Source organism: Protobothrops mucrosquamatus, unplaced genomic scaffold (genome assembly GCF_001527695.2).
Source record: "Protobothrops mucrosquamatus isolate PMUCROS unplaced genomic scaffold, P.Mucros_1.0 scaffold_99, whole genome shotgun sequence".
Lineage (NCBI taxonomy): Eukaryota > Metazoa > Chordata > Lepidosauria > Squamata > Viperidae > Protobothrops > Protobothrops mucrosquamatus.
This window is the reverse complement of record NW_015386175.1, coordinates 1,857,592-1,873,864: the sequence shown is the minus strand read 5'-3', so window position 1 is coordinate 1,873,864 and position 16,273 is coordinate 1,857,592. Positions and strand designations below refer to the sequence as shown.

The following is a 16,273-nucleotide window of genomic DNA, read 5'->3' as shown; positions in this document are numbered from 1 at the left end:
GTCACTTGTGTCCCATAGCAACACTGTTGACCCTCCAACTTAAATGCATGCCCTCGTCTTCCTGCCCCCTCTCGCTCTCTCTCATTGCTGATCTTGTTGGAGTTAAGCCTAATAAACAGACACTTGATCAGTAGTGCCCCCTGGCTAGTATGGACCTGTCCTTTCTGACATTCCAGATTAAAGTTGACAGGAATTAGAGCAGCACAAAAGAAAATTAATTATCCCTAAAAGGATTAGATAGGTAGACACCTCATTAATCCATTCACTAATGCTGGCTGTAATAGCTCATGGGCCTTTCTGTGTTCTATGTTTACTGCATTATGTTAATGTCTAAGGAGGATCCATCCAGAAAGCCATTATCAGTGACGGACAAATCTGATCAAGTAAAAGGGTGCTCTCGTTGAAGGACTCTTGAGAGGACTTTAAGTGGTATTTACAGATATTTGACATGGACCCATAATGGAATTGCCTCTTTTTCAAGACGGTAATGGAAACTAACATCCTTAGTGTAAATATTGTTTTATGTTCTACTTTTACTCCAGGAGCTTGAGACAGTTTACATGGGGTTCTTCCTTCTTTCATCCTTGCTGTATGATAGATTCAACTAAGAGGGAGGGACTGTGCTCTCTGCTACATTCTGGACTATATGTAATCCAGTTGAGAGGTAATTTAAGGCATGAGTGACTGTGAGCAAGGCCTCTTGGTGCAGGAATGGATGCAATTGGCACATAAGATGAACTCATGCCAAAGACTTCCTGGCCACAGCTGCCACCTGCTCATTGAACAGGAACTGTAAGTCTAGGAGGACCCCCAAGTTGCATCCCAACTTTTTCTGGGGGAATTCTACCTCTTTAAGAGACAAAGGTAACAAGTCACTAGAACTTAGGGTGCCCCAAACTCAAAGCCACTCCATCTTGCTAGGATTGAATTGCAGACAGTTCCTCCCCACCCACTCTTTTACAGCTGCTAGGTACTGGGCAAGCACTTTAAGAGCATCACCTGCCTGGCCTGGGTGGAGATGTAAAATAAAATATATCCTGCATACTAATGATATTGTCCCCATGCTTTCGAATGATTTCATCCATAAGTTTCATGTAGATGATAAACAGGACTGGTGAGAAGCCCAAGCCCAGAGGTGCCCCACATAAAAGGGCCTCGGGATAGACCTTCCCTGTGCCAATTAACACTGACTGGAACCAGCTATGGAGAAAAGAGAACCACTGCAGAATAGTGCTCCCCACTTCCAACTGTTGAAACCAATCTAGAAGGATACCATGGTTAATATTACAAAAGTTATTGAGAAATTCAGGAAAGCCAGGATGGACATATTACCTTCATCCCAATCTCTTCAAAGACCAATGCTATCTCAATGCTAAAACTGAATCTGAACCTTAACTGAAGAGCGTCTAGATACCTTCCTGAACTGAAACAGAACACTTACCACCATCTCCAGTTGGAACTGGACAAAAGTTGTTCAGTACTGTCAGATCCAAGAATGGCTTCCTGAGATGGGAATCTACCACCATATTATTCTAGGCAGGCAGAACCACACTCTCCCACAAAGAAACCTTGACTACTACTTGGACCCAACCTCATGCAATCTTCTGGGAAGCTTTACTCAATCAAGAGGAGCATGGCTCCAGAACCCAGATGGCTATGCTCACAAGGACTTGCTACTTGTTACTTCTTCAAGATCAATCAGCTCAAACCCTTCCCAGATAATGAGCTAGGGCATGCCCAACCAAAGTCAAACTCCAAGTGAAATTGATTTTGTCCAACAGAAACCTAGAATAACCTTCGCAGGAGTTCTGTGAGAGATCCCTGCCTTAAACAGAAGGACCTGGTCACCAAGAACAAGGCCTCTGGCTATCTATGGTTCCAATAAGGAGAAAAACAAGCACACTTTGCCACTCTTATCATCACAAATAAGACTGGTTGATTTCACTCTGTTTTTCTCCAGCACTGTTCTAGATGTCTAGATGTATCATTTAATCTCCCAGATCTCCATAAATCAGGGGGCTGTATAGGATCCATGATCACAGAGAATGTGTACAGGTGTGATCCAATCTAAGGTCCTTGTTACACACTCATTCCAAGCTGCAACTAAGGTCTTGTGCCAGAGGCTGAGGAATAACTGAATGCCCCTCTGAAACACTACTGGGTCTATCAAACACCTGGAGTGGGCTTTTAGGCCCTTCCTTCCTGAAGTGAGGGATAGCTACAGAGAACCCTGGAGCCAAGCGACAGTGATCTGTCTATGACAAGGGACTGATGTTAACATCCCCCAGTCAAAATCATCTCAGCTGAGACCTGATCTGTCCCTGATCTGAGGATTAGCATCTTCAATGTTACCCATAGCTCTGAGGTGCAATGGAATATCATCCCAGTTTCCAGTTACTTGATCTTCCTCCCTCTGAGTATTTCCCAGCACATCTTCCCTTATTATAGCTGGGTTGTCTAATTAGATATAAGCCAATTCACAGTCACAGTCTGAGTACCCAAGAGATCCATGGGCCCTTTGCCTGGTTATTAATAGCCTTTATACCTTGTGGAGATGATGTCAGGAAGGAAGACAAAGAAAATACAGGTAGTTACTAGAGAAGATGTAAGTTATATAGCTGCATTAGATAGCCAGATGCTTCCCAAATTAACAATACCAAAGCTTGCACTGAGGCTAGGTACGCACTTTGCACTAGATTATTTATTTATTTCTATGTATTCCACCTTTACTATTTTTATGAATAACTCAAGGCAGCAAACATATCCAGCACACCTTCCTCCTATTTTGCCCACAACAACCTCGTGAGGTGGGTTGGACTGAAAGAGTGATTGTTTCAAAGTCACCCGGCTAGCTTTCATGTCTAAGGTGGGACTTGAACTCACAATCTCCCTCTTTCTTGCTTGGTGCCTTAACCACTAGATCAAATTGGCTCTCATCTGTATAAGACGGGTTTGTTTGATTTTTATTTAGTGTAAATATAATCCTCATTTAGCAACCATAATTGGGACCAGCATTTTGGTTGTTAAGTGAAGTGGTTGCTAAGAGAAGCCATGACTGTGCTTATGCTCTTACTTCAGCTTTCCATTGCTTTACAGACCTGCAAAGGTCATAAATGTGAGGACTGGTTGCAAAGTTATTTTTTCAACACCATCGTAACTGCAAATGGTTTCTAAACAAGTCAGTTGCTAAATGAAGATTACTGTATTTATATGAACCCAAGTGGGTGCGTTGGCTCAGCAGTTAAAGATGCTGAGTTTGTCTGCCCACTTAGCAGTTTGAAACCATGCAAATGCGAGTAGATAAATAGGTACCACTTCTGTGGGAAGATAACAGCGTTCAATGCGCCTTGGCATACAGTCAGGCCATATGACCACAGAAATGTTTTCGGACAACACTGGCTCCTTTCTGCCCCAGTATCCTTTCAGATTTTTATTTCTCAAGCTATTGGCTTGTTTCACCTTGAGGTCATAAGGTCCTCAAGCTAAAGAACAAATATAGACCCCTAATGTAGGGTATATTTAGTATTGGATTAGAAAGAATTAACATAAAGGTAGGCAAGTCGTGCCCCCCATATGTTTTGGATTATGCCTTCCATAAATCCCTAGCAACGTGATAGGTGATGGTTAATCACCGAAGTACATTAAATTGCCTCCCTTTGAGCTAGCAAATCAGTTACTAGGCAACTAATGTTGAGCTTGAGGGGAAATTTTGCAATTGAGGGTATTACATTTCATGGTTACAGATAAGGAGTCCTGAAGCAAGGCAATGTTTTGCACAGAATCTTTCTAAAACAAGGCCAGAGACAAATATAGTATAAAATCCAAATGTGTGACCGACGCATTGTTACCAGTATAGTGTGCCTCTTTCTTTGTTTCTCATTTCTGGCGACAAACAAATTTGCAGAGTTTTGGAATACTGCCAGTTCTCTTTGGCCAGGGACAAAGGTGGAAGAGAATTTATCAGCAGACATCCTACCCTGTGCAATAATACTGCGATTATATCTTCTTCAGTTTTACTCTTTGATGTCCACGTTATTGCCTGATTCCTGTCTGCTGTCCATGAGTTCTGGCATGTATCTTATCTGTTGCTCCCTTGCAAAAGTGGGGCAGAGAAAGGAATTGAAAATGGGATGTAATTGCAAGATGGTTCCCTTAGATCAGGGGTAGGCAACCTTGGCTCTTTTATGACTCATGGACTTCAGCTCCCAGAATTCCTGAGCCAGCCATGCTGAGGGGAAAGAGAGAGGTTTCCAAGCTGAGCCATGCTGGCTCAGGAATTCTGGGAGTTGAAGCCCACGAATCATAAAAGAGCCAAGGTTGCCTACCCCTGTCTTAGATGAAAATGCTTGGCCTACTCTTCATTTCTCTCTTTCCCTTGTTAAGATTTGTTTCTACCTCTTCAGTAAAACGCCTAACACCATTTATCCAACTCCCAATCCATTCCTGCAGATGGTTGTGCTAATGGACCCAATGGAGGACCACGATGATGTGCTCCGTGCCAACCGGTCACGAGAGAAATCCTATCTGTTTGATGTCGCCTTTGATTTTGCTGCTACTCAGGTGAGGCCCGCCCCAGGCATCCATATCCATGCCCTTTAAACAGGATTGAACAGAAACCTTTTTGAACCCTGACTTTTAAAATATATAGATGAAAAGCAGTCTTGAGATGGCAAGAGTTTGTGACAGCAGATTGGCAGAAAGAGGAATTCAGCGAATAACTAAAGGTCACCTTAAAGCAGGGTTCAGCAATTCTGGCTCAGGAATTCTGGGAGTTGAAGTCCACAGGTCATAAAGGGGGCATAGTTGCCCCCAGCCTACTCTACAATATGTGGGTGTTTATGCTTGTTATTTTGTGGGAGAGATATTAATTTTGAGCCAAATCACCCTCCTCTTTTTGAGAAATATGCTGCTCAAAAAAATAAAGGGAACATTTTACCATGGAACTGAAGGGGTTTGCGTTCCCTTTATTTTTGTGAGCAGTATATTTACGGAGTCCCATCTAGTTCGACCCACTAAATTGTGGGAATGGGAAGAAGTGCATTGAGACATTGTTAGACGAAAAAGAGATAAACATTTTCTCACACAATATTCCTAATCTCATCTTTCCGAACCTTCTTTTCATTCAAAACAAGGGCCAAGGATGCCCTAACCCTAACTCCATCCTGTACTCTGTTTGCTCAACTCTAAGATGCTTCTCTAATGCCTGCTGCACCTTGGGTCAGAAGCGATACAAGTATCTGATGGGATGGCTAGACCAAACTGTCAGCTCTATTTCAAAGTAATTTGCACACAGACTGAAACTGAAGCTCTTGAGTGAGATCTGTGCCTCCTCTGCCAGGTGTTATTCATGGACTGAGAATTAGAAAGGGGAGCAGAGAAGAAGCAGAGTAAGAAGAAGAGTTTTGTGACATGTAAATGACTGGAAATACAGAACCATTTTACCTTTTGGATCAACATATTTTTGCACCATCATTTCTCAGAATGTGTTGGAAGAGAAGACAGAGTTCTCATTTTATGAGTCATCATGGCTCACTTTGTGTGGATGTATAGCCACACAAATCAACACGCTATGTTTCTTAGACCAAGATCTTTTTAAAGTAGAGATATGAGCATTTCAAAAGGAGAAGAGCTGTCAAGTGCCGAGGGATACTTTATTGATTTAGCTCAGAAGCAGAGTTTCCGCTTACTACCTTTCCAGCCAAAGGGAAGTGTGGGTAGATTGCCTTGTTTTAACTCATCTGTTTCAGATCTATAAATCTAGTTCGTTTTGGCCTGCTTAACTGTTGTCAAGCCTGGAGCAATGAATCTGACATATGGGACTAACCCAAGTAGTTGCTCTGTGTGCTATTTATTTATTTGTATCTCAGGATACATTCCAACTTCTTCAGTCAATGATCCATCGGAAGACTTGTTAGATTGTACGCCAGATAGTAAGGCAGTAGCAAACTGAAGAGCTGCTGGCATAAGAGGAATAGATAAGGTTCAAGGATATCCATGGTAAGGAGTTTTTAAAAAGTTGGCAATCATGACTGTGCAGTTGAAGACTCATCTCTGTTATACATGTGTCAACTTCACACACAGGTATTCAATTGTGCACTTGTAATTGCCATCTTGACTTTTTCTATCCCTTTTGTAGATGCTTCTGATAAGGTTGATTGCTATCCATCCCTTCACCTTTAGGGCAATTGCCTCCACTTCTTCTTATCTAGAAGTAAGTCCTTTCACGTTTTTTGTCTATTCATATTTCTTCATCTCTCCCTGCAGGAAATGGTCTATCGTGCCACCACTAAGGGACTCATAGAAGGGATTATCTCTGGCTACAATGCAACCATTTTTGCCTATGGCCCAACAGGTAAAAACATAGGCTCAATTCTAGTTGAAGATGTCTATTTCATTTTCCAATGAGTTGGTAACAACCAAGCTCTGATTGCGACAGCTGTGGGCTGTTGTAGTCTTGCAAGCATAGACTGTGTAGTCCTGGAAACAGTTGGACTCAGTTGAGACATGCTGCTTCCTCTGTTGTGATGAATGCAGAGCAATATTCTTTGTATGGGAAATAGAAGAAGGCCAAAAGAAAACATATTTGGACCAAGTGTTTTAACCAAGTGGCTTTTTTCAGGCATACCTCAGTATTGATAGAAGAGAATTTTTGTAGCTCACCGTTGAACTGTGGGGTCCTTGGTGCTCTATCAGCTTGGTTGTTTTCTTGCAGATGTTTCATTACCAAACTAGGTAACATTATCAGTACTAGTAGAGAGTGGGGTTTGCTCTCATTTTATATATTGGTAGCTTGCTCTGTCAGTGTTGGTGAGTGGTCTTGGTTGTTCCTTAATTGTGCTATTGCTTATGATTAATAGCAATAGCACTTAGACTTATATACCATTTCACAGTGCTTTACAGCCCTCTCTAAGCAGTTTACAGAGTCAGTATGTTGTCCCCAATAATCTGGGTCCTCATTTTACTAACCTCGGAAGGATGGAAGGCTGAGTCAACCTTGAGCCGGTGAGAATCGAATTGCCAAACTGTTGGCAGCCAGCAGTCAGCAGAAGTAGCCTGCAGTACTGCATTCTAACCACTGCGCTACCATGACTCTTAACTTATTTGTCTGAGTTGGTAGTTTCTTGATTGGGGTATGTTTGCTTCTAATTGTTGGTCTACTGTTACTCTTGGTGTTAATCTCTGTTCATCTAGGTGTTGGTTGTTTTGGCCTTTTTGTTTCCTTTTTGGCTTTTTGATTGTCTTTTTTGAATGGTATGTAGATGTTGTTTATCTCTATGTGACTGTTGATGGTCTGTTTGTCTGAGTGCTAGATTTCCAGGAATTCTCTAGTGTTTTTGAATTTGGCTTGGACTAGGATGCTCAGGATATCCCAGTTGAAACTATGGTTAAGTCTGCCCATATGTTGTGAAATTAAGGAGTTTTTAATCATGTCTTCTGACTACTAGCTGGTGTTCATAGATGTCTTCTGCTAGTCTTCTGTCTGTTTGTCCAATGTAATAGCTGTTACAGTCCTTACACTGTATATTGTAGATCAGGGGTCCCCAATCCCCAGTCTGTGGACCAGTTCAGGTCCGTGGCCGCACAAGCAGCAGGTGAGCCCGCAAAGTGCCATTTGCACAAGTGGCAGACACATGTGCTAAAACATCCCCCCCTCCCACTGCTGCCACTGCCAGTCTGGAAAGATTGGACACCGCTGTTGTAGATAACTCCTCTTTTTTTTTCTAGGGCTGCTGGGTCTTTTGGTTTACTTGGGATGTTTTGGAGGGCTATAATTGGTTTGTGTGCTACAGTGATACCATGTGGAACTTCAATATTGTTTTAAAATTGAACCCCCTAGTAGTTGATTAACTGCAGGATAATTGGAAGCACAAAGATATAAATGTCAGTTCATAAACAAAGTCATTTGTTCATTTAACCTTTATTCTGTTCCATTCCACTTCATTCATTGGCCTATCCCAGAAAACACATTTTAGCAGCTAGTGGTTAAAGCACCAGGCTAGAAATCAGGAAAGTGGGAGATCTAGTCTCCCCTTAGACACGAAAGCTCTCTCAGCCCAACTTATCTCATAGGGTTGTTGTTGGGGAGGGGGCATATAGGAGGAGGAAGGAATATTAAGTATGTTCACTGTCTTCCTTTATAAATATAATAAATGCAGGATTAAAAAAAATAAAAAGAATGCAAGGCTCCTGTCAAAGTAAATGCAATGACAGTTTTGGATAGTCCCAGAATGGAACTGTTCCTCCATTTATCAACCATTTTTCCTCATCTCTTTCCTTATATCTCAGGCTGTGGAAAGACCTACACCATGCTTGGCACTGATCATGAGCCTGGCATTTATGTCCAGACACTCAATGACCTCTTCCATGCAATTGAGGAGACCAGCAATGACATGGAGTATGAAGTGTCCATGTCCTACCTGGAGGTAGGTTACTTTGAAGTATTGCTCAGTTATCTTTTCAGGAACAGGGAGACAATCACTCAGTTACACGGTGTTTATTTTCCCAATTTCTGTTAATTGATACAAGTGTTTTAACATGCTCCTAAGGTTTGAGTACTTCAGCGTTGATTTTTGTGCAGTCGGGTGCAACTCACTTAATATCCGCCTTGCTTAGCAACAGAAAGTTTGGTCCCAATTGCAACTGTAAGTTGAAGGCTACCTTTATACAAAGGGACATGAATACCAAAGAACAGACTTCCCAGTAGCTAGTATGCCAGGCATGTACTGAATTCATATTTATTTGCACATTAAGTGGTGGTGTGTATCTCCTTCTATTTTGCCTGAATGGTGAAAGGTTACATGGGAGCTTGTCATTTTTGTCTCCTTGTCCAACATATCCTGTGCTCTCCAACCTTTCTGCCTTTATGGCTGATGTATACTTCATATGGTATGTAGAGATAATTTCCATGGCAACCCATTAGGACTCACGCTATATAATATTGACTCACATTAGCAGCCTGGAACAAGCAGCACTCAGCAACAAAACAGGAAAGGCAAGAAGTAGTACCTGGAAGAAAACCCTGAGCACAACAAGGCTTTCTTGAAGGAATGAAGGATTCTTTCTCCTCCTCCTCAACTCTGTGCAAATGTTTGAAAGTGGAGTGATCATCTTTCCTTTTTGCTTCCATTTTACTTTGGGAATCCAGTCTTTCCTACCTTCTTCTCTCTCAAATCAAGTTTCTTGTGTTTGCTCAGAAATTAAACCATACTATTTGTGATTTGGCATACAGTTCATTGCATCAGTCATTTAGATATGCCTGCACCACATCGAATCTAGCTGGTGATGTGGCTCAGACGGTGACCTTTGTTCAGCATTTGCAGCAGCATTTCAGATACCAAATCCAGGCTGCATTCAATGCACAGAAGAAGTAATGGTGGCGTTGCCTGATTGCCACCTAATCTCTCCGATCTAGTAATCTATTGTTGATGGGATTTCAGGTGTTGTAAGTTGGTACTAGGACGTGGAACCTGAATGTGGAGATGCTTCTGTTCTGTGATATCATTTCATAGAGTGTTTAAGCCACTGACATTTTGAACTCTTCCCTACACCTCCAATAAGGTGTTTTCCCCCCATCTCTGAGAAGAGAAGGAATGTATATTCCTGATTCCCACTAAAGCAGGAAAGATTCACCTCCTCTTCCTCAACAGGAAGCACCCACCCATCACAAAGATGTTCCATGAATTATCTCTGCCTTCTGCTCTTATTCTGCTCTGTCTCAGTCAGGTTTGTGTCTCTTTCATCCTGACTTTATCACTCTGTCCCTCTTCTCATAGTCTCTGCTCACTTGTTCTGGATGAGTCTCTTTTTGCATAGATGGGAGATGTTAGTTTAGACAGGAACAAATTTAAACAGGAACAAGGTATCTTCCATGATTGAGGCATAGTTGGCGATGGGGTGGGAATATATGCCTGACAGACTTTGAAAGTGGCTCTCCAGTCCTCTGGGTTGTATATGGTGGCTGAGTGGCATCTGCCTCCTGCCACCCAGGTGCTAACATGTGAAGCTTTTTTCCCCTCTTTTATTGTGCTGCTTAGCTCTCAGGCCATAGTCCATGATAGCATTTTCCTCTTTTCCCCAGTCACACCACAAACTCTGGAGCATCCTTCAGCCAGCTCCCAGTTCCAATGATAGGATCCAACGATAGGATCCTCTGCCTTTCCTCCCAGAGCACCTTTCCTCAGCGCAACTAGCTGAGGCTTACTGTGTGGAAAGGTTTCCCAGTTTATGACCTGCACATTCTTGCCAGCTTCGATGCCTTTATTCACAAGCTTCCTTAATAGTCCCAATTCCCACTGTGTTCTTATGGCCAACAATGCTTGGCCAAAATATAATTTGCCATTAAAAAGGCAAGCCTTTAGATCATGTTTGCTCGTGGATTATCACAACAGCAAGAATAGTCATGTTCTTCCTTGGTTATTGCAACGAGTCCCTAAATGCAGAATAAATATCCAGCTCAGCTTCATTAGCATATTATTTTCATTTATCACTATAAACATTTTAAATTTCTAAATTCTTTCTATGGAGCAAAGGTTTGGGTGTTTGAGGATCTTAATCCTATGAACTGTAAATCATTCGCTCCTAAGTGTGTGTGTTGCCAACAGCAACGAATACCTCTTCTTTATTCATAAGATCAGATGAAGTACTATATATGAATAAAAAATATAAGCAAATACATTTAAGTATTGTTTCCTTAAACTTCTACTAAAAGAAATTTGTAAAAATTTCATAGTATGCATAAAACTTACAAAAACCCAAAACACAGGAAGAATGTATCTTGATTCTTTGTAAGAGCAGAATGGCCAAGGTCTCTCTCTGATGATTCTGCAACCTTGGCTGGAACAATGCAAAGAGACCTGAATTTGATGGAAAATGGAGAAAAGCTACAATTCTGCTGAAAACAAATGCCAGTTGTCTAAAAAATAAATTAGAGGTGTCCAAGCCGTTAAATAACAATAGAGCATAGAACTCTCAGAGTAAAACTAGGTCAGATTGTCCCCATGTTCCCTGAACTTTGCCTAATGGTACCACTGCTGCTGTTCAAGGAAATTGAACATGAAACAAAGTCATCCGTGATCTGACAGGAGACTTAGGCCTGCAACAGCCAGAAAAGACCAACAGGATCTGAGTGGATCATCATTGCAACATAGCACTATGTGTGCAGGCAGCACAGCTTGTTTCAGGAGAAGATAGAAAATGCCATGCTACTAGCTTTGGAACAGTTTTCTGAACTGGGGATGAGAGTAAGACTGTGTTATTAGGACATGTCTTTCAAGAAGAGTTAATGAGGCATCTACGAACCGATATCAGGAGAATATGTGGGCATGTCCCAAGCATCTAAGAAGGCAGTGACCAAGAAACCAATTCTTGTCTATTCTGAAGCCTGCTACTGTATAAAATTTTGTCAAGCTGCTTATGATTTCCCAGTCCTTATCATAAGACATTTTCTCTTGTTCTTTTAATTAGATTTACAATGAGATGATCCGAGACCTCCTGAACCCTTCCTTGGGCTACCTGGATCTGCGTGAGGATGCTAAAGGTTTCATTCAAGTGGCCGGAATCACAGAAGTTTCAACCATCAATGCTAAGGAGGTGAATTGGAATAAATCCTGCAAAGGTTCAGAAAAACATAAATTTCATTGTTGCCAAATGCAGTCTTACAAGATAGTAATCCTAACTGTTAATTTAACTTTTTTTCAAGAGATTACCATGATTTCTCACTCTGGATAGCTAGTCTGGTCTGATTGTAAATCCACATCCAGTCCTTTTGGTTTAAACAACTGGCAGATTTGGTTATAGTAAGAGTTCCTAATCCAGTTTTTTTGTTTCTCACAATGACTGTGACTCCTTGACTTGTCTTTGGAGGAACACTGTCAACCCAGAATCCCCAGAAAGCATTCTGTTTAACTTTCCACAAATAAAATCAAAATCTCTTCTTTCTTTTTCCTTTTTAATTTGTTTACTATATTTCCATGACTAGAGTTAGGAGCTTCACTTGTTTGTTCTGTCATTTACTGGGATATAAGACCAGTATTAAGTTGGGGAATATGACTGGGCTTCTTTGTGTTTGGAGGCAGAAGAAGAAACATAAGAGGAAACACAATTGAGGTGGAACAAGAAATCCCATCTTTTTCACTGAATATTGGTGAAAGGAATTAAAATCAGATCAATATTCCCTAGCAACTGGTAGCACAGAGATTTCAAGACAGCCAAACTGTCATTTTTGCTTGTTCAAAAGTCCATCTCACAAGTAGTAATCCCAAGCAAATGTGCATAACTCTGCGGTTTTAACTGATTTAGTTACAAAAACCACTGCTGCGAGTCCCTTGTCCTACGGTAGCTTCTCTTCAGTTAAAGAAGATTGTTTTGGATAGCCTTCCCCAAGCCATTTGAGCTAAAAATAATGGGCATTGTGGACCAATGTACCATGTGATACAAAATCAAGGAAAATTTGTTTAGTTGATATTCATCTCATTGCAACAGGTTTTTGGAAGAAACATATTGATATACTATGTGAAGAAATCTTTGCAAAGAATTGCTCTCTTAGCAATTAGTTAAAAAGCCTTAGAAAGCCTTAGTAAGATACTGCATCCAGTTTTGGTCAACTTATTATAAAAAAGATGTTAACACTCTGGAAAGAGTGCAGAGAAAAGCAACAAAGATGATTAGGGGTCTGGAGACTAAAACATGAAGAACGGTGGTAGGAATTGGGTGTGACTAGCCTAGTGAAAATAAGGACTAGGGGTGACATGATAGCAATGTTCCAATATTTGAGGGTCTGCCACAACGAAGAGGGGGTCAACTTATTTTCCAAAACACCAGAAGGCAAGACAAGAAACAATGGATGGAAACTAATCAAGGAGAGAACCAACCTAGAACTAAAGAGAAATTTCCTAACAGTGAGAACAATTAATCAATGGAATGGCTTGCCTTCACAAATTGTAGGTGCTCCATCACTGGAGGTTTTTAAGAAAAGACTGGACACCCATCTATCTGAAATGGTATAGGGTCTCCTGCTAGATGACCGCCAAGGTCCCTTCCAACTCTGTCATTCAAGGGTCTTCTGCATCTCTTAGCTTGCTGAGTTGCCCATTTTCTTCTGCTTTGAGCCCACTGAACTAAAATTCCCTATACTAGGACTCAAAGTTCCCTTTTGCCTTTTCCTGGTGATGGCATCTTGTTTGTCTTTCTCCATCCACAGCTCCCCATTATCTTATAAATGTAAGTCACTTTGGCTTGAAAAATTATTAGGGTTAGAAGGCCTTTTGCTGACTAAGGCCTGATCAATGCCCAGAATCACTTTCCATTAACAGTGTTTCTCAACCTTGACAATTTTAAGGCATGTGGACTTCGACTCCCAGAATTCCACAGCCAGCATTGCTGGCTGTGGAATTCTGGGAGTTGAAGTCCACATGCCTTAAAATTGTCAAGGTTGAGAAACACTGCGTTAGCAGGTCTTCAGTATGTTAACCCATATCCTGCCCTCACTGAGGAAGGGGAAAAAAGGAGTTTCTGTTTCAGAATTGTCCCTTTATGTAACTATTGTTACCAGGGCACAATCTATTGCAGTAAGCCCAGTCAGGAAATAAAAAGAGATAGTTCTTCTTTCTGGAAAGCAGAGAAGACAGGAGATTCTCTACACAATATAGGTTTGTGACTTCGCCAGAAATAATATTCTGTGAGGTACAAAGGTATGATAAAATTTCAGAAGTAAAATGCATAATTCCCAAAGAAAAATATGTCTGACTCTTTGGCTTTTGTTCACATGCATAAGGTTTAGAACAGTGGTTCTCAACCTGTGGGTCGGGACCTCATTTGGGGTCGATCGACCATTTCATGGGGGTCGCCAAGCAAGGCTGTCCACCATTTTTTTTGTCCGCCATTTTTTCCCCCTTTTCCGGCGGGTGCCTTACCTCCCTTGGGCTGGGCCAGCTGGTGGTCGGCCTGCTCCATCTCTGCCGCTTGCCAGCTACGCCTCGGCCGGCACAGGGGGCGGAACCACGCATGCGCGGCGCTCCCGGGCAGGGAAAGTCCTCGACTTACGACCGGTTGGGTAGTCCTCGACTTACGACCGGTTTAGTCCTCGACTTACGACTGGTTGGGGTCGCGGCATTAAAAAGGTTGAGAACCACTGGTTTAGAAAGTCTGAAGACCAGACTAAAATTGCCCTTTTGCTCTGTTCCTTCTCCCTCTGGTCATTACCAGAGGCATATTGCTAACATCAGCTTCCTTAACCTAAACCAAATAGTTTTGGTCAGACTTGGAGCGTTACCTTCTTCTTGTTCATGCAGATAATGCAGTTGTTGATGAAGGGCAATAAGCAGCGGACCCAGGAGCCTACAGCAGCCAACCGAACATCCTCACGCTCTCATGCAGTGCTGCAGGTCACCGTGCGTCAAAAGAGCCGCATCAAAAATATTGTGCAGGAGGTGCGCATAGGCCGACTCTTCATGATTGACTTAGCAGGCTCAGAGCGGGCTTCTCAGGTATGGATGTGGAGGAGAAAAGGCCAATCACCTCAAAAGTGAAAACACCCACACATACAGAGAGGGAGGGAGGGAGGGAGGGAGAAATATTAGGGAAACAGTAAGATAAGAAGAGCTTGGTGATGAAACCTCAGTAGTGAAACAGCCTTTGCAGTGGCAAATTGGAAATTGGCTAATTTCCAATTTTGGAGATGTGTTTGCATGATTACTTTCCTTAAAGTCCTATAAGTGCAATATTGTTACTGATAAATGTTTTATTGACAGTAAAATATTCCATGTCTGTTTTACAAGACTGAACGGATAACCCTATTCCAAGGGATTTACATTCTAAAATATAGACACAAAGAATGGAGGACAGAAGGCAAATGAAAAAAACACATTTAACTAGGGAATCAGTGAAAATTGCAGCTATGTGCGTTCAGTTACAGAAAATTTGGTGAAGAGAGTTGCTTCAAAAGGTATTCATCCTGAATTCAATTGTCAAAGAGTATGAAATAGGAATAAATGTGAGAACAGCTCTCTAAAGAATGATAAAAGTAGTTGAACTATGACCAACCAAGAAGCTCACCGGAATGGTTTTGGCTCAGACAATTAGCTTATCTTGCAAAGAAAAAGAAGCAAATCTTATGTACACTATCTCAAGAGCTTTGAATGAGGACAAGTTGCAAATATAAAGCATCCGTTTTTCACAGTTTTATTTGCATGGAAATTATCAAGATAGCCTCCATTTCTCATATTTCCAAAGCCATACAGTACTGTGTAAAAGTGTTAGGCAGTTGTGCTGTAAATTAAGGATGTTTCAAAAATAGAAGTGTTAATAGTTTATTTTTATCAATTAACAAAATGGGAAGTAAATGAACAAAAGAGAAATCCAAATCAAATAAATATTTGGTGTGACCACTCTTTGCTTTCAAAACAGCATCAATTCTTACATTTGTACACTTGCACAAAATCAGGGATTTTTTAGGATTAGAGTCAGGTGTATAATTAACCAATTATACCAAGCAGGTGCCAGTGATCATCAATTTGTAAATTGAAACACAGTCATTAACTGAAACAGAAACAGCTGTGTAGGAGGCTTAAAACTGGGTAAGGAACAGCCAAACTCTGCTACTATGGTGAGATTGTGGAAGACAGTTTCAGGTCATAGGTCATTCATTATGGCAAAACAGCACAGGAACAAGATAAAAAGTAGTTATACTGCATCAGCAAGGGTTCTCCCAGGCAAAGGTTTCAAAGCAGACTGGGCTTTCAAGATGTGCTATTCATGCTCTTTTGAAGAAGCACAAAGAAACAGGAAACGTTGAGGATTGACCAAGGAAAGTTAATGCAGCAGATGAAAGACACATGCTTACTTCCCTTCGACATCGAAAGATGTCCACCAGTGCCATCAGCATAGAACTGGTGGAAACCAATGTGACCCAGGTACGCCCATCTATTGTCTGGAAAAGAAGTCTGGCCAGAAGTGGTCTTCATGGAAGAATTGCGACCAAAAAGCCATACCTCTGATGTGGAAACAATACTAAACACCTCAACCATGCACGAAAACAGGAACTGGTGTGCAGAAAAATGGCAGTAGGTGCTCTGGACTGATGAGTCAAAATTTTAAATATTTGGCTGTAGCAGGAGGCAGTTTGTTCGCTAAAGGGCTAGAGAGCGAGACAATAATGAGCTTCTGCAGGCATGGTGGAGGCTCCTTGCAAGTTTGGGGCTGCATTTTTGCAAATGGAGTTGGAGATTTGGTCAGGATCAATGGTGTCCTCAATGTTGAGAAATACAGGCAGATATTT

At 41.5% G+C, this 16,273-nt stretch overlaps 1 protein-coding gene across 1 annotated transcript in view; it reads left to right on the top strand.

Moving 5' to 3' along the window:
- KIF19 (kinesin family member 19) overlaps positions 1-16,273 on the top strand; it is a 46,039-nt gene that overhangs the window by 8,551 nt on the left and 21,215 nt on the right. Inside the window, exons 3-7 of the mRNA XM_029283985.1 lie at positions 4,450-4,560; positions 6,265-6,352; positions 8,287-8,423; positions 11,464-11,589; positions 14,289-14,483. Of these exons, the coding sequence (XP_029139818.1) occupies positions 4,450-4,560; positions 6,265-6,352; positions 8,287-8,423; positions 11,464-11,589; positions 14,289-14,483 (657 nt within the window). The remainder of the gene's footprint in view (positions 1-4,449; positions 4,561-6,264; positions 6,353-8,286; positions 8,424-11,463; positions 11,590-14,288; positions 14,484-16,273) is intronic.